The 25,403-nt window shown below is 39.2% G+C and overlaps 1 protein-coding gene across 8 annotated transcripts in view; it reads right to left on the bottom strand.

Moving 5' to 3' along the window:
• cwf19l1 (CWF19 like cell cycle control factor 1) overlaps positions 1 to 22,318 on the bottom strand; it is a 150,655-nt gene extending 128,337 nt beyond the window's left edge. For 3 of the 8 annotated variants that reach the window (XM_059654664.1, XM_048554068.2, XM_048554064.2), the window contains exons 1-10: positions 22,242 to 22,318; positions 19,382 to 19,466; positions 18,745 to 18,829; positions 17,340 to 17,441; positions 16,968 to 17,182; positions 16,394 to 16,512; positions 11,619 to 11,703; positions 6,277 to 6,417; positions 4,153 to 4,255; positions 671 to 750 (exon numbers count right to left, since the gene is read on the bottom strand). In XM_059654664.1, the coding sequence (XP_059510647.1) occupies positions 671 to 750; positions 4,153 to 4,255; positions 6,277 to 6,417; positions 11,619 to 11,703; positions 16,394 to 16,512; positions 16,968 to 17,182; positions 17,340 to 17,441; positions 18,745 to 18,829; positions 19,382 to 19,466; positions 22,242 to 22,264 (1,038 nt within the window). In that variant the 5' untranslated portion in view covers positions 22,265 to 22,318. Of the gene's footprint in view, positions 1 to 670; positions 751 to 4,152; positions 4,256 to 6,276; positions 6,418 to 11,618; positions 11,704 to 16,393; positions 16,513 to 16,967; positions 17,183 to 17,339; positions 17,442 to 18,744; positions 18,830 to 19,381; positions 19,467 to 21,799; positions 21,901 to 21,939; positions 22,196 to 22,241 lie in introns of those variants that run through there. The other 5 variants (XM_048554066.2, XM_048554069.2, XM_048554067.2 and 2 more) reach the window with 5 other exon arrangements.
• Positions 22,319 to 25,403: the final 3,085 nt, after the last annotated feature.

The raw sequence follows: 25,403 nt of genomic DNA on the forward strand, positions 1-25,403 counted from the left end.
CTCGGGATTAATAGTCCAGCAATAAAACCACTAGGCCATCACCTCCCCTGTGCCAATTAATTGGGCTGCTCTGCCCTGCATAATGTTAATTTTTTTTGTGTATTGCTGCACTCATCTAGGCAAGTGGAGAATATTCCATCATACTCAGGACTTATGCCTTATAGACATGGGAACAAGCTTTGAGGACTCAGGTCTAAAAACATCTCATGAATTCTCTGATCTTGTAGTCATAGTATTTATACAACTGGCCCTGTTCAGTTTCAATGATAACCCAGCCAGTGTACTGGTTCTAAAGGGGTTCAGTCCAGGTTGTACTACTGAATGTCAAGGTAAGATTTGTTTGTCACCTATCAGGCCAAACTACAACATTGTCTCAGTCTTGCAGCATATTAGTTCAAGCTATTTCAGTGTCTCAAGAACTGTGGAAAGCACTGAACATTGTACATTCATCAATTTTTAGTTTGTCATTGTGACATCCACAAGGATGGTCTTAAATCAAAGTGCAGCACTGTTAATTAATTTTATCTGACAGTTTTCCCAACAATGCTACAACTAAATACATCATAGACAAAGGATGTCTATGTAATTAAAACAGTGTTTTGAACACGTGTTTCAGTAGCAAAGAACGCTTAAAAGTTTATATTACAGGCTATTTTCTAACAGTACTTACATGTGTTCCAATACTGATAACCAAGTGCTTTTCTACTTCAGGACTAGCAAGGCAGAACCAGCAAGGACTTGTGGGCTGAGCTACAAGAACAAAGATAACCATTTTCAACTGTGTTCTTGAAGTTATATCAAGTACTTTTTACATGCATAAAAGGAAAACAACGAGCATCTTCAATTTGAAAAATGAGCAAGAAAGTCATGGAGTACATTCAGTGTGAGTTTTAGACATTTCATAGAATCCCTAAAGTGTGGATGCAGGCCACTTGGCCCATTGAGTCCACACCAACCCCTCCGAAGAGCATCCCACCCACACCGAAACCCCAACCCTGCATTTCCCATGGCTAATCCACCTAGCTTAAAAGTCCCTGAACATTATGGGCAATTTTTTTTTAAGCATGGCCAATCCACCTAGCCTATACATCTTTGGACTGCGGAAGCAAACTGGAGCAGAGCAAATTCCCAAAGGAAACCCATCCGCACGGGAGAATGTGCAGTCTCCACACAGTCACCCAAAGGTGAAACTGAACCAGGCTTCCTGTTGCTGTGAGACAATATTAACTACTGAGCCACTGTGCTGCCCATTTCAAATTTTGCATATGTAATTGCATATACATGTTAAACTTCCCACTGCTGCTACTCCATTGAATAGTATTGCTACTTTACATCACAGAAAGGCAGCTACAATCACTGCAGCTGACTACTATTCATTGCTTTCTCTAGAAATGGGACAAATATAGCACTGGTTTTGAAATCCTCCTCATTGTGTCAATGCAACAACCTATACGCACTCAATGCTACAAAATAAATTGGCTACTCAGTGAGACAAAATAGGTTTGCTAATGGAATTGCACCTGGCAAGGTGGGTGAATGAGAGAATTGAAAAGGTCTACAGAAATAACTGGATGATCAACTACAGCTATGGTTTTAGGGTCCTTGCGCACAACAAATAGCAACTTACTAAAAATTGGCACAATTATGAGCATATTTGAATAATCCTGAAATTTTTAAAAAGCAATTTATTTGGTCAATGTCTTGAGACACCATTTATTTACTATCTGGATAGGATAATAGTATGTGCGCCTTCCACTTCAAACCTCACCATGTTACAGGAGAGCATGTGCACGAGTGAATGCAAAGAGAATTACAGAGTGATAGAAGTCCACTAATCAGTTTTATTTCACTTTCTGTGATGTAAAGTAGCAATACTATTCAATGGAGTAGCAGCAGTGGGAAGTTTAACATGTATATGCAATTACATATGCAAAATTTGAAATGGGCAGCACAGTGGCTCAGTAGTTAATATTGTCTCACAGCAACAGGAAGCCTGGTTCAGTTTCACCTTTGGGTGACTGTGTGGAGACTGCACATTCTCCCGTGCGGATGGGTTTCCTTTGGGAATTTGCTCTGCTCCAGTTTGCTTCCGCAGTCCAAAGATGTATAGGCTAGGTGGATTGGCCATGCTTAAAAAAAAATTGCCCATAATGTTCAGGGACTTTTATATATCATATATGATAATAATGAAGGTGTTCTTTAAGAAACAAGAATGTGTATAAGACACCAATTTCAGACATAATGAAAATATCATTAGATTGAATTCTGCCTATTAAAAGTTTACACTTCAATCCATTTAATACAAAAGCAGTGTTGTATGATTCTTAAATCCAAAATTCTATTTCCTATTGCAATAAAATTGACTGGTTATAAGACACGGGCCATTTTTGGAATAGTGTACAATTCTGGTCACCTTGCCATAGGAAAGTTGTTAAACTAAAAAAGGTACAGAGAAAATTTACAAGCATGTTGCTGGGGCTGAAGAGTTTGACCAATGAGGGGGGGCTGGGACCTTTTCCCCCATACAGCATTAGAAGCTGAGGGGTGACCTTACACAGGTTTATAAAATAATGACGGGCGTATGTAAGATGAATAGTTAGTTAAAGTCTTTTTCCAAGGATAGGGGAATCCAAAACTAGACGGCACAGGTTTAAGGTGAGAGGGGCCAGATTTAAAAGGGACCCGAGGGGCAACTTTTTCAACACAGAGGGTGGTTCATATGTGGAATAAACTGCCAGAGGAAATGGTAGAAGTGGGTACAATTATAACATTTAAAAGACATTTAGACAGATACAAGAATAGGAAAAGTTGAGAGATATAGGCAAAACAGAATAGTTGCGTTTAGGATACCTGGACGAATTGGACTGAAGTGTCTGTTTCCATGCTGTATAACTCCTTAAAAGTGTTTGCCTTTCGTGTAGCTGCTTCTTAGTTTCATATATTATATATATGAGAACATCAGAATCTCTTCATATTATAGCATTTCATAGGTTCGCTTCCTTTAAATTCCTTGATTGTTTTTCTACTCCTATTTATCCTGGAAACCATCACATTATCTAAATATCATTTCATCTGCCAAAATTCAGCCCATTCAAATGATTCAATCCACATCTCCTTAGTTTTCAACTAACATCTTACTTTCACACGTGTCTTTGGCAACAAGGAGCTCTGGAAATCAACACAAGGTCATGGTTATATAAGGCTGTTGAACTGACCAACCTTCTCTCTGCTGCAGCGGAAGCTGGACTCTCCACCATTGTGATATCAAGATCCTTAGCACTTTCACCAGTGCTGCATACATTGAACCATAGGGACCAAACAGGAAGACGAATGGACTAACACAAACATCTTCTGTTAAACTGCATTTATTAGCAACAAGCCCTGCTCCAGAAGAACCAACTCCAACAGATCAACCATCGTGCCCGATGCCTGAAAACTATTTCCATCAGCAGCTTCACTTCTCTCAACTCTCAGCTAGCCAAAGCACAAAGGCTAGTCAAAGAAAAAAAGGAGAAGGATATGCTCAAAGTTGCCCTAAAGTATGGAGGTATTGACACCACTGGGAGGAGAAAGCTGCTGACTGCTTGACATTTCAGACATCACATTCTGTAACTGGGTTTAAAATTTTACTTTTCTTGTACATCATCGTCAACGACATCCTCTGATTCAATCAGCAAGTGATCAACTATTAGCTATTTTAAAAAATCTTTTGTTGTTTCTATGTATTAATTACAGGCAATGCAATTTGTAGTAAATACCTCTGTTTTTAGATATATAGCAGGCTGAGAATAGGGGAAAAAACCCAAATACAACTGAAGAACCAAGGCAAAAAGAGGATAGAAATTTACAGGCTTAGTGCAAAGCTCTGCACTGCTGAGAATAGCGTTGATCACAGCCCTGAACAATTTCCTTAAAGCTGCTTTAAGGCTGAATTTTGCAACAAAAAGTTTAAGAAAAAGACAAGTCACCTTTTATGTCACAGAAACATCAGGTTAGCACATTAAAAACAAGATTAAAAAGAAAATGTGCAAATCTGCTTTCTAAAGTTGAATTCATTCCCTTTAAAATTTATTAACGTGCTGTCACTTCCCAATTGCAATTAGGAAGTAAAGCTGAAATCTTACACACAAAACAAAGTTTCCAGGTACTTACATATCGTTCGGGGCTGTTTTGATTGATGGGGTGAAGGTCTTCCTCCTTCAGAGGGTCTTTTCTTTCCTTTTGTACTCAAGTCAAAGAAGAACTGAGACTCTCCCTGTAAATTAAATTAGCTATTGGAGCAACAAATAGTAAATTATAGATTCATAAAACTGCTTTCCTGAGAGAAAATACCAGTGAAGGGAAAGCTCCACAGACTAGAATTAACCTATGCAGCACAGGAACTGAGAAATTTCCACGTAGATTGAGCAGAAGTGGGTCCTGTGTATACACACACACAATGTAAGAATTCGAAATGGATGTTGAATACAACCAAATGAAATTTGCTTCTTCTGCTCTGCTCCACCCTATCCAATAATTACTGGTCAGTCTAAAAGGGACTAATTAGTCATCTAGAATAACACACAAAGACCATAAATCAAGTGACTGGACAAAAATTTAGCAGACTAAGTATAATAATGGAATATGTGAACTTGTCCACTGGGCAACAGAAATACAACATATTGTTTAAATAAAGATTACACAATCTGAATTACAGTGGGACCTGGGTATCCTGTTATGTGTTTAAGAAAATTGGAACACGACACAGAAAACTATAAGAAGTCAAGTGAAGTGTTAATATTTAATACAAGCAATGCAGGATATAAAAGTAGAGATGTTTCGCCAGATTTGCATAGGCAATGCTAATTTCACATCAGGTGTACAGTGTATAGTTTTGGTCTACTTATTGAAGGATATAAATGTGTTAGAAATAGTTTGGAGGAAGTTCACTCGACTGATGCTTGGGATTAAGGATGGCGAGTTATCTTATGAGGAAAGTTTGGATGGACTGGGCCTGCATCCACTGGCATTTGGAAAAAAAGACAGGTAAATACACTGAAACGTGCAAGTAAGAGTCTGAAGGATGTTTTTTCTTGTGGGAGAGACTAGGCCTAGGGGACATAGTTTAAAAGGAGGGGATTTCTATTTAAAAACAGCGTTGAGGAGGATTATTTTTGGTCTTAAAGATTCATAAGTCTTTGTAACCCTCTTCTGGTGGAGGCAGGGTTGTTGAATATTTTTGAGGGAGAGGTAAACAGATGCTCAACTGACGAGGAAGTCATTGGCTATTAAAATTCTGGGAATGTGGATTTGGGACCACGATCTTATTAAAAGGTTGAACTTGGCTCAAAGGGCCAAATGGCCAACTCCTACTTTTCTGGAAAACTGTTTAACGAAGACAAAAGATGGATTAAGTTTAATGAACAATTTACTCAAATATGTTTGCACAATTATAGAATAAGTCAGCGTTACCAGATATATTGCTATCATTACATGTTTGGCTAGATTTCAAATAATGCTTAGAAAGCATGATTTGTGCAATTTCCTCCATCCCACATGTTTCATTATATCCAAACTGTTTCATAATTATTTTTGATATGAATTTTAATTATCATACTTTTAATAAAGTTCTCATACTTGCATCTGCTGGAGTTTAAAAGAGTAATAAGTAACAATTCAGACATACAAGTTCCTGAGCGACCTTGATAAGGTAGATGTAGAGATGATATTTCACCTTAGAAGAGAATCTAGAACTAGAAGTCACATTTAAGACAGAATTGAGGCTAATGTATTTTCCTCAGTATCTTTAGAACTCTCGTCCTGAAGAGAGTGGAAGCACACACTGAATATTTTCAGGGCAGAAACTATTAGAAATCACGGAAAGGTTAGCAGGTTGGTAGTAATGTTGTTTTGAGATTACAATACACAATCTTAAATGGCATAGCAAGCTCAAGGGGCCAACCACCTAATCCTGTTTCATGTTTGTATGCAATTCAGTCCATAATAAAGCTGAAAATACAATATTTCACTTTTCGCAGAAGTCAGTAAACTTTTACAATCTGAACAACAGATGAAATAAAAGTAATGGGGTTTAGTGCTGTTCACATAAAAAAAATGAAAAAACCCAACACCATATTATACTGCCAACAGCAGATTTCCAGACCTTAGAATGTATACACAATATATTTTGAACCCTATTGAAAGGACAGTGGCTTGTGTGAAATTTGACAAAGGACTAATTATTGGGCTTCTAATTTGCAACTAATATTACAAGAAAGGTTTCCTTCATATACTTACTGTTGCAGTTTCATCTGTTTTTGTTTTTTGAAACTCCCTCATCATTTTCCTATATGGACTTTCAGTTACATCCAATGGCTGTTTTGCAAGTTCAACTGGATCCATAGCACGTAAGGGCATTATGTTAAATGCATACAGATACTATAAAAACAAAATCAGAGAATTAACGTTCAATAAATTTTGGCATGTATAACATAAGATCAGACAGAAAGAGAGAAATGTCAAGTCATTTAAATTAGAATCATAAATTTTGTTCAATGTAGTTTTTTGTCATTTGCAGTTATTTCTAAGGGAGGCAATTAAATACAAATTATAAATCAAGAAAACTAACAAAATTTAAACAATTGATCCAGTGAAAGATGCGGCCTACTCATACATTCATACAAAGATAGGACTTTGAATGGGCAAAAATCTGACAGATGACAGTAAAATGAGAGAAAATGTGAAATTGCTCACTTTGGGAGAAGGAACAAAAAAAATGGAGATAACAAGGCATAGAGCTGGATGAACACAGCACGCCAAGCATCATCAGGGGAGCAAAAAAGCTGATGTTTCGGGTCTGAACCCTTCTTCAGAAATACAGAAAAACTGAGATAATTTTGAGAGAGAATGACTGCTGTATTCTACAGTGTGTAGGGATCTAAGTGCTCTGGGGCACAGTCATAAAAGATCACTGTGTAGGTACGACACAAAGTCAAAAAAGGTTAATAGGAAGTTATCCTTCATTATGAGTAAATTTGGCCATGGAAGGTCAGACATAGGGGGCATTGGTGAGACCACATCTCAAATACTGTGTGAAGTACAGGTCTCCTCATTGAAGGTATAAATGCACAGTGGGCAGCTTAGAGGTGGTTTACTGGATTGATACCTGGAATGAGCTGGTTGGACAGGCTGAAAGGTCTTAATGAGGTGTGCGTGGAAAGGATGGTTCCTCTTCTGCTTGAGTCCAGAGCTTGGAGACACTATTTTAAAACTGAGTGTCACCCTTTTAGAGTGAAATACGGAGAATATTTTTTAGAGTTGTGCAAATTTTGAACACTGCTTCAGAAGGCGATGAAAGCTAGGTTACTAAATATCTTTAAAACAGAGGTAGTTAAATACTTGTTAGGCAAGGGAATCAAAGATCATGGAATGTGGAACTCAAAACACAAATAGATTAGCTATGATCGTACAGAATAATACAAATGAGGTTGCAAGGTTGAATGGCCTACTTCTGCTTGCGCCAATTTCTATGTTCACATGCCTCCTTTCCATCCAGTCAAAACAAAATATAGTAAGAAATTCTGGAGAAAAAGCTTACAAATATAGAACATAGAACATTACAGCACAGTACAGGCCCTTCGGCCCTCGATGTTGTGCCAACCTGTCATACCGATCTCAAGCCCATCTAACCTACACTATTCCATGTACGTCCATATGCTTGTCCAATGACGACTTAAATGGACCTAAAGTTGGCAAGTCTACTACCGTTGCAGGCAAAGCGTTCCATTCCCTTACTACTCTGAGTAAAGAAACTACCTCTTACATCTATCCTATATCTTTCACCCCTCAATTTAAAGCTATGCCCCCTTGTGCTCGCCGTCACCATCCAAGGAAAAAGGCTCTCCCTATCCACCCTATCTAATCCACTGATTATTTTATATGTTTCAATTAAGTCACCTCTCAGCCTTCTTCTCTCTAATGAAAACAGCCTCAAATCCCTCAGCCTTTCCTCGTAAGACCTTCCCTCCATACCAGGCAACATCCTAGTAAATCTCCTCTGCACCCTTTCCAAAGCTTCCACATCCTTCTTATAATGCAGTGACCAGAACTGTACGCAATACTCCAAGTGTGGCCGCACCACAGTTTTGTACAGCTTCACCATTACCTCTTCGTTCCGGAACTCGATCCCTCTATTAGTAAAAGCTAAAACACTGTATGCCTTCTTAACAGGCCCTGTCAACCTGGGTGGCAACTTTCAAGGTTCTGTGTACATGGACACCGAGATCTCTCTGATCATCTACACTACTAAGAATCTTACCATTAGCCCTGTACTTTGCCTTCTGGTTACTCCTACCAAAGTGCATCACCTCACGCTTGTCTGCATTAAACTCCATTTGCCACCTCTCAGCCCAGCTCTGCAGCTTATCTATGTCTCTGTGCAACCTACAGCATCCTTCGTCACTATCCACAACTCCACCGACCTTAGTGTCGTCTGCAAATTTACTAACCCATCCTTCTATGCCCTCATCCAGGTCATTTATAAAAATGACAAACAGCACTGGACCCAAAACCGACCCTTGCGGTACACCACTAGTAACTGGTCTCCAGGATGAACATTTCCCATCAACTACCACCCTCTGTCTTCTTTCAGCAAGCCAATTTCCGATCCAAACTGCGATATCTCCCACAATTCCATTCCTCCGCATTTTGTACAATAGCCTATTGTGGGGAATCTTATCGAACACCTTGCTGAAATCCATATACACCACATCAACCGGTTTACTCTCATCTACCTGTTTGGTCACCTTCTCAAAGAACTCAATAAGGTTTGTGAGGCACAACCTTCCCTTCACAAAACCGTGCTGACTATCCCTAATCAATTTATTATTTTCTAGATGATTATAAATCCTATCCCTTATAACCTTTTCCAACACTTTGCCAACAACTGAGGTAAGGCTCACTGGTCTATAATTACCAGGGTTGTCTCTACTCCCCTTCTTGAACAGGGGAACCACATTTGCTATCCTCCAGTCATCTGGCACTATTCCTGTAGACAATGACGAGTTGAAGATCAATGCCAAAGGCTCGGCAATCTCCTCCCTGGCCTCCCAGAGGATCTGAGGATAAATCCCATCCGGCCCAGGGGGCTTATCTATCTTCACCTTCTGAAGGATTTTTAATACCTCTTCCTTGTGAACCAAATATGTTGAGGACAGATGAAGCAATAAAGAACTATTCATTTTTTGTTCAAGAATTGTTAATAAATTCTTTTGAAATAAGTCAGATTGGATGATGATGGGATAGTGTAGGGGAAGGGGCTTAGATTAGTTCACAGGTCGGCGCAACATCGAGGGCCGAAGGGCCTGTTCTGTGCTGTATTGTTCTATGTTCTATTATTTACAAAACTGAAATTCTTGATCTTCTCACATTTAGAAGAAATTACTTCAGTGAAATTACTCTTTAAAGTTTCTGAAAAAAGGAATGTTATATTATTTTTGAAATGCCTTATAATGTAAGTTATGCATTAAACACCTGTAAACCAAAAGCTTGGTATACTTCACAAAACATTCTTAAGCTTAGAAGTAAAAACATTAAACAAAAAGAAAATTCTTGAAAATGAAAGCTGAAACTTATATTTTTGTAACATTTTTCAGACTCTCAGAATGCGCAAAAGCACAATGACAGGCAATTGTGACAACTGCTATAACTAGGCAAATAAATTACTCAATATTTGCATAGCAAGAACTCAAAAACAGCAAGAGTTATGATTTGTTTTTGAAGGAAAAGTGTTAGCTAGGATGCTTATAACTATTGCTCTTCCAAATGTCCCATGGGATAGTTTGTGCATTAAAGGGTAAGAACTGCCGTCTGTTCAACATCCTACTCAAACAATAGTACCTCAGACAGTTTTTTAAGTCATTCAAAAGCTGGGGGCATTGCTTACTGAGCCAGAATTTATTATTCATCCCCAATTGCACTAGAGATGGTGGTAAGCAACTGGATTCTTGAAAAGTGGCAGGCATTTGGTACATCCACAGTGCTGTTAGGGAGGGGATTCCAGGATTTTGACCCAGCAAAACCAAAAGCCAGCAATTTAGTTCCAATCCAGGCAAGTGGCTTTGAAGAAAACTGACAGATGGCGGCGTGTGCACACATTTGTTGCCCTTGGCCTTCTTGATAATAGATCTCATGGGTTTATAAGGGGTGATGGTGAATATCTGCAATGCATCTCACAGAAGGTATGTATTTCTGCTCCTGTGCATCAAAAGTAGAGGGAGTAAATGTTTGTGAAGATGGCGCCGGATAAGCAAGCGGCTTTGCCTTGAAGACTGTCAAACTTCAAATGCTATGGGACTCATTCAAGCAAGCAGGAAACATTCCAGAACATTGCTGACCTGTGCCTTGTTGGTGGCAGATGGGCTTTTGAGTTACTTTCCATACGATTCCTAGCCTCTGGCCTGGTGAAGCCATAATATATGGTTAGTCAATGGCAACACCAGTGTTTTAACAGTATGACACTGAGCAAGGATAATGCCATTGAGTGTCAACAGGCCATGTCTACATTCTCTCGTTAGAGATGGTCACTGCTTGGCACTTGTAAGTAACATTTTACCACATGTCAGACCAACACGTCAATACTGGCTGGGTTTTTCTGTGTTTGGGCAGAGACTGCTTCAGTATCCAAGGAGTCACAAATACTGCTGAATATTGTGCAATCATTTGCAAACATTCCCTACTTTGCACCTTATGATGGAGGGAATGTCATTGATAAAGCAACAGAAGCTGGTTGGGACAAGGACTAAACACTGAGGAACTTCCTCAGGAACTAATAAATGCAAAGTGTAAAGAGAGGGTTTTTCAGTTTACATAGCAAAAAATACACCAATCATAAGTAAGTTTACATCCATCGCTCAAATGACACTAATTGTAGCCTAAATAGTCTTACTGATATTCTAGCACACAAATACTTTTTTGCATGTTTAATGTCCTTAAAATAGTTGAGAAGAGCAAACAGAACATAAAGACACTTCAGACAAACAAATTACCTAAGCGAATGAGATAGTAAGAACTGCTGATGCTGGAGTCTGAGGTAATAGCGTGGAGCTGGAGGAGCACACCAGTCCAGGCAGCATCAGAGGAACTGGAAAGCTGACGTTTCGGTTCAGGACTCTTTAGAATTGCTGCATTTCTGAAGATGGGACCTGACCTGAAACGTCTGCTTTCCTTCTCCTCTGATGCTGCCTGGACTGGTGTGTTCCTTCAGCTCCACACTGTGTTACCTCAGACTCCAGCATCAGTGTGGAGCTGGAGGAACACACCAGTCCAGGCAGCATCAGTGGAGCAGGAAAGCAGACGTTTCAGGTCAGGTCCCATCTTCAGAAATGCAGAAATTCTAAAGAGTCCTGAACCGAAATGTCAGCTTTCCAGTTCCTCTGATGCTGCCTGGGCTGCCTTCTTCCTCCAGCTCCACACTGTATTACCTAAACATCTGAAACGTTAATACTAAATGGAATTTAAAATAAACATGGTTAAACAGATTGAGAAATGAACTCAGAAAGGACAATCTATGTCTTCTGATGTTAAATGTTAATGTTCTCCCAACAGAATCATGCTGGCGATTTAAAAGTTTGCTTACTTACCTTTTTCTTATTAGAGTTGTTAAGATTTGCCAGTGCTATGAACCTGCTGACATGCTGTGCACTTTCCTGTAGTATCACATGGTTTCTGCAAAAACAAATCAAAAATCCTTTCATAATATAGTAGATATCAATTTAATTACAACAGTTAAGTTTACATCTCCAGAGCTAAATGCAAAAGATGGTTCTTTATCAAGGTACATTGAACCAAAATTGTCTGAGACTATCTGCAGTCAGCCATTAGAAGATATTAGCTAAGGCACTCTGGAGAATCGAATTTGATTTCAAAAGTATGGAAAAGCAAAAACAAAACAACTAGGACTACACTGCCTCGTCAACATCTTGTTGACTGGAACTAAAGTTAATTACAGATGGACAACAAGAAAAAAATGGATTGGACTCAGCTATGTCAATCTAAGTCAAATTCCCTGGCTATGCTTTCCATATAGATTCATCCTTGAAAAAGCAGGAGCAACAGCAGCTTTCTGCTGCATGTAGAACTATGCCACAATGGAAACTTTCACCTTTCAGGGAAATAATTATTAGCTTTTTTTTGCTACTTTTTAAAACATTAGGCCAATTTCTGAATAATCCTCATTTTGGGCGCAAACAATAATATGGTAATTAGTTGTGCTCAATATTGCTTTTGAAAATGAAGATGGGGTTAAACATTTGTTGCTTATTGCTGAAGTTACTGCTTATTTACAGATCATGGAAGCAACGTTTTAGAACAAAATCACTGACATTTTTCCCCTCTTGCATCAAATAACACAGCATTTATTACTAAGATGGTTTAGCTTTATTATGGAAACAGAATTAAAGTTTATAAAATAATCAGCTTTTAAGTAAGTATCTCATCCACCACAAGTATCCAGATTTAAACTAAGTGAAATGATTTAAGCAAACTATGCAATGAAATTATTAAATGGCTCTCGTGTACACTAGTCCATTAAAATGAACTTTTATGGCTTAAATGAGCAATCAATCAACTTTGCATCAAAAGGCAACTTTTTTTTCCTGAAGAATATTTGAAAGGGCCATGAAAGCAACTGGCAAAATCTTGTCCTTCTCATTACTTCAAGCTGGAAGCATGGTTAGCTTCCACTGTCTTGATTTTTAAGCCACCATAAATGAGCAAAGTCAATTCGTACTGTATGCAACTCATGCTCTAAGTTTCTTGACTGCTTATGCTTGCTTGGCTGATTTCAGGCCCAAAGAAAACTCTACCTCACTCAATTTCATTTGATTGTCTATTATTTTAATTCACCTTAACTCATATTTACATTACTATCTATGCAATCATGCAGTAAAAGGTCCATAAAGCATGAGCCTCAGGAATTAAATCATTACCTGATAATTTGCGCTCCCTCCACTATTTTTATGAAGAAAATCCCAGATAAACAACATTGCAACAGAACAAGTCTTATCATCTCAGTTTTCAAAGGGAGGCCTTTTAATCCTAAATTGCGTCCCATTGCTCCGTGGTCTCCTGGACAAGAGAAAACTTCTTCCCAATATACACCCTATTAAGTCACCTCTCAGTATTCTAATTTCCAATGCGTGAGGGCCCAACTTGCTCAATCTTCCTTCAGAAGCTCTTAATTCAGGAATGAGTCAAGTGAACCTCCTATGAATTCCTAACAATTATGCTCACTTGAAAAGAGGGCAAAACTGGACGTAGTACTCCAGATGTAGTTTCGCCAACACATTTGTACAGGTGCAGTAAAGCTTCCCAGTTTGATATTTCGTTCTCTTCACATAAACACAAATATTCCATTTGCCTTCAGAATCACTCACTGTTTACTAACTTATTTTGATTTGTGTACCAGGACACCCAAATCCTTCTAACCACCTGCTTCTGCAATTTCTCTCCATTTCAACAGCATGCTGTTTTTCTATTCTTCCTACCAAAGTGAATAAGTTCATATTGTCCAAAATTGTATTTCACCTGGCAAATTTCTTTCCACTCACTTACTTAACCTGTCTTCCTTTGGAGACTTTATACAGTCAAATCTTCGAAATCCAGAACACACAAAGAGAGGTACTGGTTACATGAACGTGCCGGTCGCGTGAGAAATGCCTGTAGCAGCTGGGAGATTTCAACTCATTGCTGCCAGAAGATAACATGTATTTTAGAAACAAACAGCTGGGACTAACATTCCCTCTAAGCTATGGCACCAAGGTTCCACATATGACAATTGGCAGACCAATTGTTGCACTGACTTTCATTTCTGGAATTCACTGCCACGTACAGACCTTGGAGGCTTGTGCATTCGGAAAGAAAATTAGAGGAAACGCTCATAAATACAGTCACTGAGATGGGGTCGGGGATGGTCATCTTGGAACTAGAGGAATGAATCAGGTTGCCCCAGAGGGAGGATTCATGAGACATTCCTTGTGGATTTCTCACCCAAAATAGAAGAAACTTTTGTCTGATTATTTCATTTTAATAGCACATTTGAGTGCAGAATGGATTTTATTAAGCTGTGCAAAGAATTTTTGTTGCACCTGAAAATTCAAACATTGCAAACTTGTCATCTACATTTCAGATGCATTCAAAGAATAGGTAGTTAGTGGTCATTCTATCAAAGAGACAACTTGCATGGTAACCAAAGGTATTAAGAAGAGCTGGGGCTAGACGGAATCCCATGCCAATATCATCCGAGTACACACAGTGTTGTTAAAATTGCTGCACGAGTTGCTACGTTCCTGCAACAGTTCACTCAACATTGATTTACTTGTGCTGTGCAGAACAGTCACAAACAAAAATAAGGCACAACTGTTCATGTGGGCAGGGGTTTGATGAGAAACGGCAAAACCTATCCTATACTGATTAGGCAGCATATGACGCTACTCATTACCGACAAATAACAATCTTATCTTGAAACAGTGTGGTTGTGATATCATGTTAAGTAGCTGGTACTATACAAATGAGCCTGGAACTGTCAATCAGTACATGAGCATTTTGTCAAGAAAGAGTCATCATATCTAATCCTAACAAAAGGTATACATGTGCAAAAGGATTTGTCTTGAAGTTACACAACAACACCAGACATGTATTGCAGCAACAGAAAGTCTGCTAAGTCATTCAGTGTTCCACAATATGCAACATTAGATCTGCCTGGTGCGCTTTCAGGGCCTCAGCATCATTGATGGATGCTGATTTGTTGTACAATATCAGATAATGACTGAGTTCAAGTTCAGCAAATATCTCAACACTTAATGAAGGATGATTGTAAATCTACATTAAAACCATGAACAAGAAAAAAAATTGTTTTCATAGAATACGCATTAGAAAGACTTATCGCATTTGATGGCATGATTAAGTCTGCTGCCAAACTATGCTCTTTTGAGCAAGTTTACAGGCTGGGTATGTTTCAAGAAGGTGTGGTGTGGTAATCTATTGAAGTTGTATATCATACAAACTCATGACAGGTCTACAGTGGCCAAGCTTAGCCCTGAAAGATGCTGAGTTCATTGCAGAATGCCTGGAACAGGAAGATGTCTCAAAGATTTCAGCAACAGCTAAATACCTGACTGTCATGAGCTGCTACTTTGTAGTAAATAAACAAGTGGCATTCTCCACAAACAGGATGCTGCCATCAAGCCAAGAAGACATTCTGCCTACCATGCAAATGAGTAATGTGGTATATAAGTTTCAGTTGCTAGGTCTGCAGGCCCAAAACATTAACTCCTCTTTCTCACCACAATCGCTGCCAAACCAGCTGAGCTTCTCCAATAATTTCTGTTGTTTCAGATTTCCAACATCTGCAGTTCTTTAGTTTATTGTATCAAACAATGCTTCCCTTTGACTGTCTGCAGACAGCAACTCAACTATACTCAATCAGCCTATGCTTGCAAAACACAGAACACAGTCTTCAGCACTACATGTAATTTTACTATTGGGCAACATTTACTAAGTAATCTCGACTGTGCTAAGAACTGCATCAGAAAACAATGCAATATTATCAGTAGGGTTTGCAGTGCATTTTATTTAGTTAGATGTAAGCTAAATATATTTACACACGACTGTATTCTGCGTAAGCAAAAGAAACACATGCATCATTGTGCCTTTTTCGTTGATTCCCAATTCCTGCTGCGTTCCCCACAACAGCTTGACTAATTAGACCCTACTGACCTCATCTCATGTTAACTAGCCAACATGGACAATTAACAGATCTAGCTGCATCAAAAAAGCAATCAGCACCCTCACCCCCATGCTGTATAAATTTATGTTCCCTTTCAAAGTTCAGTTTGTCACCCTGATGATTCTAAGATAAAAAGTTTTGACTTTATGCTTCATGTTAACAATCTTACTACCACCTGTATGGGAGTTTAAAATACTGGTTACAGATCGACGCTTCCTCACTTCAAACTGAAGGTGAAATTTTGTTATGGTATGATCACAGACACCTACAAGATTACACAATAATCCTGTCTCATTGTATATAAATAGCCTGCTGTATGTTTGGTGCTAGAACATGCTGTTCTAAGAAAATGTTCTGAATCCACAGTACGAACCTATTTTATAGGCCATCTTTGCAAATCTAATTTGTTCAATCTACATGATTAACATAAACCACGATAATTCCAGTACCTATCTCACACACCCTACTTGTCTTTTTTCCTCTCTACTGTGTCACCAATTTGACAGAGTACAAAGCTGTTAGAGGTCCTGTAAGCTTTCATGCAGCAGCATCTTACCTTTCCACAGAATAAAATATTTCACGCATGTAAATACATATAACCAACTCATGTTTAAATTACGAGACTGATACCTGTAAGGTAACCTTTCATAATGAGCACCTTCCAACGCAGCAAAATGATATCGTGGTTTTAGGGCAAATGCAAGGTGAGAGGCAGAGATGGAACCGCAAGATTTTGTATCAATACCTTCCTGTCAAAGAAAGTGAAAGCATTTTCAAATTAATTTTCACTATTACGCTACAGAGTATAAACAGCAACATCCATATCAATGTATTCAATTTAGTAACTTTATTGGACAAAGGTTGCAAATATTTTGGAAAGATATTTAAACAAAAATCAAAAGTTTCCAGCTAAGCAACTCGTATACAATGTCTTATTCAAACTTTTTAAAGAATTACAAAAACTCTATCAATATAAAATTTAACTTTGTCCTGCAGGTATGACAAGTCTTCAGTTTAGATGCATGAACTTCCAATATATTTAGCTCAGAATTCTACAATTGTAGTTAGTCTCTGTGTACAAACTGAAGTGCAAGTACAATATATAGAATTAAACACCAAAATCATGATTCAAATGTTATTTAAAAACAGTTCAACTGCTTTTGCATTTTTTTTAAAAACCAAAAAATTAAACAAATAAACTGACCAGATTATTCCCATATTGCCACACTCCTTTTGGCCATTGTGATGTTAGCAGAATGTCCATGCCCTTGAATTTGGAGTTGGCGGTTACTGAGCTCTTCAGTGCAATCACATCTTTTGATGTATAGCAATAAGCAGGTGCAGGTTCACGCTGAGCCTCTGTACCACTCAAGTAAGCAATCTGCAAGCCTGATGCACCTGTAAAAACACCCTTACGACCTAAAGGAACACAATATACAAAAAAATTTTTAAAAAGTACACCAGCACCAAGAGCTTTTAAAAACAAAGCTTGACAAGTCAACTAAATCATCAATACAATGTAAAGAATGTACACCCTTAATTTAGACAAAACCAACTTACAAAGTATGATACATACCTAAATAAGTAATGTTTTCTGCTAATTCACATCCATCTTTATCTGGGAAATATTTTGTGGTTTCCTGATTGTTAGCTCCCAATATATATGTTTGCATGGAAGCTGAAAAAAAAACACAAGTCAAAAAGTATGACCCTAATAATATATTTTGATTAATCTCACAGGAAACAATTCACATCTACTCAGCAATGCATTTTATTATTCCCACATTTTGTTTATAACAGTTCAAGCTTCTTATGATAAGAATGAACCATCAGAAAGACTGTCACAAAGAAAAATAAACATGTTACATTATGTTACAATTAACCTAAAAGACATGAATGTGCATGCTTACTGGAATGCAAAACTTCAAGAAATATGTTGGCATTATTCATGCTGATTAGTAATGAAAGCCTGAAAACTTTTCTGACATCCAATCATCACCATGCGCACTCAGACCTAACCTTTCACTTTATTTAGATGTCAGTGCTCTATTTTTGTTTCAGCTCCGAGGTGAAGGTACGATAACGAGCAAGAATTTAACATACTCAGTAGTTTTAATACAATTCGCTCAAGTTCATCATACTGGTTGTAAAATAAAGAATTGGATTGCATTAACTAGGGGAGGAGTATATTGAATGAGGTATCTGGGAATTAACCGCAACTAGTAATTGCAAACAATGTTCAAATTCAACAATGTAAAACAGTTGGTGTGTTTAGTCAGCATTCCATTTTTTAGCATTCCAACAGCTCAATTAACTTTAAATCATAATGTATGCCAATTTTGGCTAATATTTACATATTTACGCTATGGAAAATTTATTCAGTCTCCTGTTTTTCAATTTACTAACAAGATGAAAATAAATCTGTAAATACAGAAATGTAGCATTTTTGCGATCAAAGGCTTTCAAATTTGCACACATCATCTGGCAAAGGGCTTACTGAACAGATACTGGAAAACTCAAGTCTGCCTGAAATCAGTTAAGCTTTTAAATATTGTTGATGTAGATAGGGACACTAACACAGTGTCACGAGAGCCTCAAATAGATTTTTTTAAAATGTTTTTACAAAAATCTGTTTGAACAAGTAATGACACACCAAGAACTGATGGGGCTTGAAACTGGGCATTCTGGCCCACAGGTAGCCTGGCTGGAAGATGTTACTACACACATTTGGAGCAGGTGGGACTTGACTCTGTGCCTCCTGATCCATAGGTAGGCATGCTACCATCACAGCATAGGCTTCCAAAATTTGATTAACTAAGGGAGTTGCAGCTCATCAAACAATGGAGTTTATAAGACAGCTACACTAAGGTGGCATGCTAGTAATTTTGTGGTGATGCTGATATTCATCACAAGTGTTGAAAACTCACTGCAACATTTAAGCATTTTCAAGGTTCTTGGAGAAATATCATTCAATGATTTACCCTTCTTGGCTCCAGATATGTATTCTCCCCATTCTGACTCTGCCTCTGCTGAAGTTCCAAAGAAATTCCCCACACACAACAGCAACTACGAACAAAGAAATTATGTAATCAATCAACATATCTGTTCCTCTGCCCCCATAAGTGTTGATTAATAGTTACTAATTTAAACAGCTTTGAATCACTGTGATCCATTTTTTGTCAGGTTCTTAATTAAAACACGACTATAGTCAAGAGTATTACTTTTACTTTTAATTCAATTTTGGCTGCAGCAACTATAATCTCCCAGTAATCATTTTACTATTGCTTCAAAAGAACTGAAGTGAATTTCATTGTAATTATATTTTGATGCTAATTGGACAAGAAAGGCATGAACTGTTAGATTCCAAATATGTCGATGTCCTGTCCATGAGGTAAAGTTACAAATTCATTTGCATGCAGCAACAGCCACATATTAGTTTAAAACCTGTAATACATCTCTAGATTCAGAAAATAAAGTTCAGTTCCCATCAACTGTTCTTCTCATTGCTGTTTTACATTCACCTATTGCCACCTACAACTTAATGAGGCATTTCATTTTTTTTAGTAGTATTTATAAAGTCACCTAACAAGGTCCACTTATGAGCAAAAATATTCTCACATCAAAATCTCCACTTTTCTTCTGAATTGATCGCACTCTGCTGTACAATGCATCCAGTTTTCCTTCAACATCTCCACAAGCCAATCTAAAAAGTAAATTTATTTAATTGATTTTTTGTTGAATGAAGCCAGCATAGTTGAACAGTACAGGAGATTAAAATGGGCAATGTCTTGGCTAATTGTACTCAAGATATTAAAGCTGTGTTGAAACAACTACATCATAAGTCATTGAAAAGATGATGAGAAAGTAGTATACAACACGTTGGTATGGATAAACAGTCTGATAAAAGGACATATACCTCAAACAGGCTTAGGTGTTCGCAGGCCGACGGATACGCCTGTGCGCGCGCATGCGTACACACGCGCACGCAGACACCAATAAAGGAACAGCAATAGTATCCAATATGCTTGAGGTTATTCCTGTTGATTATTAAACTGGTCACAAAAATCCAATGAATGTTAGAAGTTACATGTGCCAATCCCTGAACAATGGCTTTTAGGGATCAATTTTCTCACTGAATCTCTACTTCCATCTTACTAAAACATTCCAACTACTGTTAAATCATATTAGCTGCCATGTCATGGAAGCAACGGTTATGAGCGAGTCAGATTACAAGTATACTTTCCTTTCCATAGAGTCTCAATGCACAACACCTTAAGTTGCAAGATTCAAGTCCAGCACTTCTTTTACACTCTCTTACAAAGATACGCTAATATCAAAAGATATACAAATGAAAACATATTTGTGAATCAGACCAGAACTAACATTATTACCAATGCATAATACTAGGAAATTTATTCAAAAGGGTCACCAAACCACTTATACCGATGGTCTCTTTCTGAATCAATGGCTTTTATCATTAAATACTAACAACAATAAAAAACTCAATTCTACTGAACATCAGTTTATACACAAGAAATATGACCTTGTCACTCAAATAAAGAAAATCTGTACAATTTATTTAAATAGGAAATAAATATGTTCTCTGATGACTTATTTAAGAAACTACAGCTAATAAAGAAACTGACAATTAGAGCTCAAGTCAAACTAAGAACTGATTTCTTTGCCCAGCTCAAAGTAAAACAGCAACAGGGGTGAAATGAATTCAATGGAGTCACATTTTATTTTCGTGGGTCAAATCTAACACAATCATGGTGTCCCAAACTCCAAACTGAAAGGCTCAGGTTCAAGCCCCATCTGCTCCAGAGCTGTGTTATAACATAAGTGAACTGACTGATTTTAAAAACATGTTTTATTTTCTTGCGGTCAGTGCTAAGCGTCCCCTGCCTCTGGACTACAAGGCTTTAGTTTTAAGTCCCCCTTGCTCCAGAGGTGTATAACAACATCTCTGAAGAGGTTTTACTTTCGTCCCACTTCCTGTAAAAATAGGAAGAAAATACCACTCTATTTTCACTAAAACAAAGTTGCTGGAAAAGCTCAGCAGGTCCGACAGTATCTTTGAAGGCAAAAACAGAGGTAACGTTTCAGGTCCGGTGACGTTTCCTCAGAACTGAGTTCACTGGACTGAACGGTCACCGGACCCGAAACGTTAACTCTGTGCATTCCTCAGGCCGCACAGTATTAAGCATTAGGGGAGGCAATGGCCTAGTGGTATTATCGGTGGACTGTTAATCCAGAGGCCCAGGTAATGTTCTGGAGGAACTCAGGTTCGAATCCCAACGTAGCAGATGGTGGAATTTGAATTCAACAAAAAAAAATCTAGAATTAAGAACCGAACGATGACCATGAATCCATTGTCGGTTGCTGTAAAAACCCATCTGGTTCACTAACGACCTTCAGGGAAGGAAACTGTCATCCTTACCTGGTCTGACCTATATGTGACTTCAGACCCACAGCAGTGTGGTTGACTCTTAAATGCCCTCTGGGCAATTAGGGATGAGCAATAAATGCTGCCTAGCCAATGACATCATCATCCCATGAATGAATAAAGGGCAAAAAAGCCTTTATCTCTCTTGTAGGCTGCATCAAAAGTCAATTTCATCATACATTTGGGGTGCAATTAAAATTGGGTTTCTTTCTCACATCTGACCAAGTTACTTCACTCCATTTTCAGCTCTTACCTTAACCTTACTTCATTTATTGAATTTCCAAAAAGAACATCAAAACATCCATTGCCAAAGCAGCTCCAGTTTAATTTCAGTCACTGAGTGAATGTAATGGGCATCAATAATTTGTGGGGTCACATCCCTTTGATAACTTTACATTCCCTGTGCAGAGGGCTTCAATATGTCAATGCACATCTCACTGAAATGTTTCACTCATCAATAAAAAGCCATATTATTATGTCAAACTAACTCTGGTCAACCAGAGTATTGGATCTGATTACCAGACTACCATCCTATGGTCACAAACTATGTCATTCCAAATACAGTAAGAGACATTTAGGGTTACGGATACCTTTTTCTTCCAACTCCCACATCACCCAAGAAAGATAGGTTATGGGGAAAAAGCGGGAGAATGAGGTTGCAAAAATTAACAGCCATGATTGAATGGCGGAGCAGACTCGGTGGGCTGAATGGCCTATTTTCCGCTCCTACCTCTTAGGGTCTTAGGGCGACAGCCCAGGCCCGGGTGACATCCGTCAGTCCTAGAGTGCTAGTTACAGCGGGAAGTTGGGGGGATCCCAGGGAAAACTGAACAGGAGGAGGCGGCGCAACGTTCACAGCCAACACGGTCAGGTAGTGAGGATCAGTGCGGATCCAGCTCTACTGGTCGTCCCAACGCCCCGCGTTCCCCTTTTCCTCCTCCCCCAAGGCCCGGGCCGGTCTCCACCCACGGTCGGAATCGGGCCCGGTCCTTTCCTCTTTATCCCTCCCACCCGGCCCAGGGCCGCACTCACATCCTGAGCGGCCTCGCAGTCATGGCGCCGCCGAGATTCAAACAACCGTCAGCAGCCGCACGGCATTGTGGGGGGGGATAGGGGCGGCGCGAGGACACCAACGGAAGCGGGATTTTAAAATTCACAGCAAGAATCATCTCAGGGTTGAAACGTTAATTCCGCTTCTCTCTATCTCCCTCATGCACCTGCTCAGCTTCTCCAGCATCTGCAGCAACTGTGTTTTCTTCCCCATCGCCCCCCTCTCTGTGTGAGCAATCAACATTCACATCTCTCAAGAATGACAAGTGACCTTACTCCACCAGACAGTGAGACATGGAGGACTCCCAACAAAGAGAGCCAAGACCTGCCTCTGTGAGGACCTTGGACATAAAATCCTTATTGCGAAGAATTCAGCACAAACTATGTCATTCCAAATACAGTAAGAGATATTTAGGATTACAGATACCTTTTTCTTCCAACTCCTACATCACCCAAGAAAGACAGCGCTGTATCCAAAAAGCATGTTGGCCAATACTTCCACTTCAAGGTGAATAGCAATCGGTTCCCTGCATTTATGAAGCCACTGAGATCTTAGATTGTGCCTTGCAGGTCTCATGTTTAAAGTCGCCTGTGATTACTTCTGCTTCAAAGAGATCACTATCTTCAACCTGCATTCTTAAGATTGCTTGTGATCAGGGTTAGCAGCTCACCACCCCACACACCTGTACACTTTTACATACAGACGACTTCAGCATGTGCTGTAAAAGTAACGCAAACCTCCCAAGTCTTAGAATCTCATGTTGCTCACTAGAACCAATTTTCCATTTGAGCAAATAAAACCTAGTCCAAGTATGGTCACAGTCATTTTCCATTGCCGGTGCACATTTATGAGTGACACAAATATGGAAAGCAACACAATGGATTGCAACACAGCGACACACTTGGCACAATGAGTCACAGAATCAGCTTGGTCTCCAAGCCTCAAATGTACATACTTCTTCCTGGCACTCACTCTTCAGCTCAGCAGAACTGAACTTCTAGATGTTCCCACACATCAGTCTGACTTACAACTTCATCTCACAACATTACACCATGAATGCCACACCACAGTTTAGGCATGGAAACCATTATGCTGCACTGTTGCCTGTCCAGGTTAGGGTGGTGGTGGCCATTGATGACCCTCCCCAAGTAACCAATGTCCTCCAAGAATGCATTATCTTCTCCTGTCATCATAGCCCCCTCTTTAAATATTAAATTTCTCCCTTTCATAATTATTATCCCTTCTCCATTCTAGCATGCTACTTCCAAACGTGAGAATTGAGCTCCCTGCTTTCCAGTCACAGTTGTGGCCCCTGATAACCTCCCTCCCCACAACTTGCGTTGTGCTGAGCCCCAGGACTTAACATGGCCTACCCCCAATTGACATGGACGACAGCCCTGACTGATCTGTGCACGGCTGTCTGACTAACTTGCCACGACTCCCTTGACTGATTTCACTGGATTTGCAGGCCTGACCACAATGTACACCCCGAATTGTAACGTTACACCAATTGACACAGACCTCCCAAGTGGTTAATAGACTGTATCCAAGACCCTGAACTGACATCAAAGGCTGTTCAACTTTCTGCGCTGGACCTTCTGATTGAAGGCTACTTCCCTTGACGAAGAACTCCTCCTCTTAAGTGGCTGTTCGATTGAAGTATGTGCAGTATGTCTGCTGTGTACATAGCTGGCACATGATGCAGGTGTGAGATTGACATGGCACAGCAACAAGTCTGTCCCTTAGACTGATAACTGTTGCCAACCGTGACAAACTACCAGGCTTTGTGTCAACGCTAAAATGCAAGGCAAGACATATGTGTGGTAAGCTTTAAAGCTCTGGCTAAGGATGAAAAGCACAAAAACGCAAAGTAAGACAGGGATGCTGCAAGCATCAACATATGTGCAAAGTGAGTGATCATCAGAGAAAATGATGAGGCCCGAGCTGCACACTGGTCAAGTCCATGAGGGGTGCCTGTCATAGAGTCATGCAGCACCGAAACAGATTTTCTAAACTGACTAGTCCTATTTACCCTTGTGCACTAAGTGCACTGATAATAGTATTCCACTGAAAGATGCTAGTGCAGTGCAAAGTGCAGCATTGAAGTGGAGAACTGGGTTGTACAGAAGTCACATGTGTACCTTGGGGGTACAATTAGGACAGCACATGTTCAGTGTCAATGTCATGGTCAAGCAGTTGGTGCCCATTTAGCTTGCTGTGAGGTGTTTCTGACTGGTGTCAAAGATGGAGGACCAGAGCAGCAAGCAGGAGTCATCAGATACCACTCCACTTTTGTTGGGCATTGTTGCCATCTAGGTTCTATCCAGCAGGCAGAAGAATTGAAAAATGTATATAAATGATACAAGATTAACAAATAATGAGATGTTAATTCATGCCAATGTGTGCAAATAAGCCTGTGACTGCTCACTAGTGAGATTCTCACCTTGCCATCTGTCACTTTATTGGAAAATGGGACTTTTTGATATCTACACTGGCAATCTCCTTACTGCCAATCTCACCCTGTTTTCCCAACTTTCTCTCCAAGGCCTACATCTTGCAGGGACTGGGATGATTCCACTCACCTACTGAAAAACTTTGTCTGCTCATGTGAAAGCCACAAACATGTTGTGTGTACATGAGACTTAACTGCCAGGAGATTTCCTCATTCATTATTGCCTGTCATTCGTCCATTCCAAGAATGTACAGGTTGATAATCAACTTATTTTGCCATGTTTTGAACACACCTTCTACAGCCATCAAGTCTAGGAGTGAGACTTGAATCCAGAGTCAGAGAGAGGTATACAACTCATTAAACCACAAATCTTCTCCATTCATCTCTGTGGAATATCTCTGCAGAATTATGTTATAGTGTGACTGAATTTTACTGCAGCTTCACTTTCACTACAAAGAAAGATCAGCAAAAGATTGTTATGTGGTCTTGTGATTGTCATTGATCATGGCATTTGATGCCTTGCTGGTTGAAATGCACAGAGAACATACTAAATAGATAAATCAGAATGAATCTTTATGTGGATTGTGTATGCAGTTGTAAAGTGCCTGAATTACATGTTTACACAGCCAAAAGCCATTGACGAGTAACTTGGCTATTATCAATAATGAGTATGAAAAATTCTACATGTTGG

The sequence above is a fragment of the Stegostoma tigrinum genome, chromosome 25 (assembly GCF_030684315.1).
Source record: "Stegostoma tigrinum isolate sSteTig4 chromosome 25, sSteTig4.hap1, whole genome shotgun sequence".
Taxonomy (NCBI): Eukaryota; Metazoa; Chordata; class Chondrichthyes; order Orectolobiformes; family Stegostomatidae; genus Stegostoma; species Stegostoma tigrinum.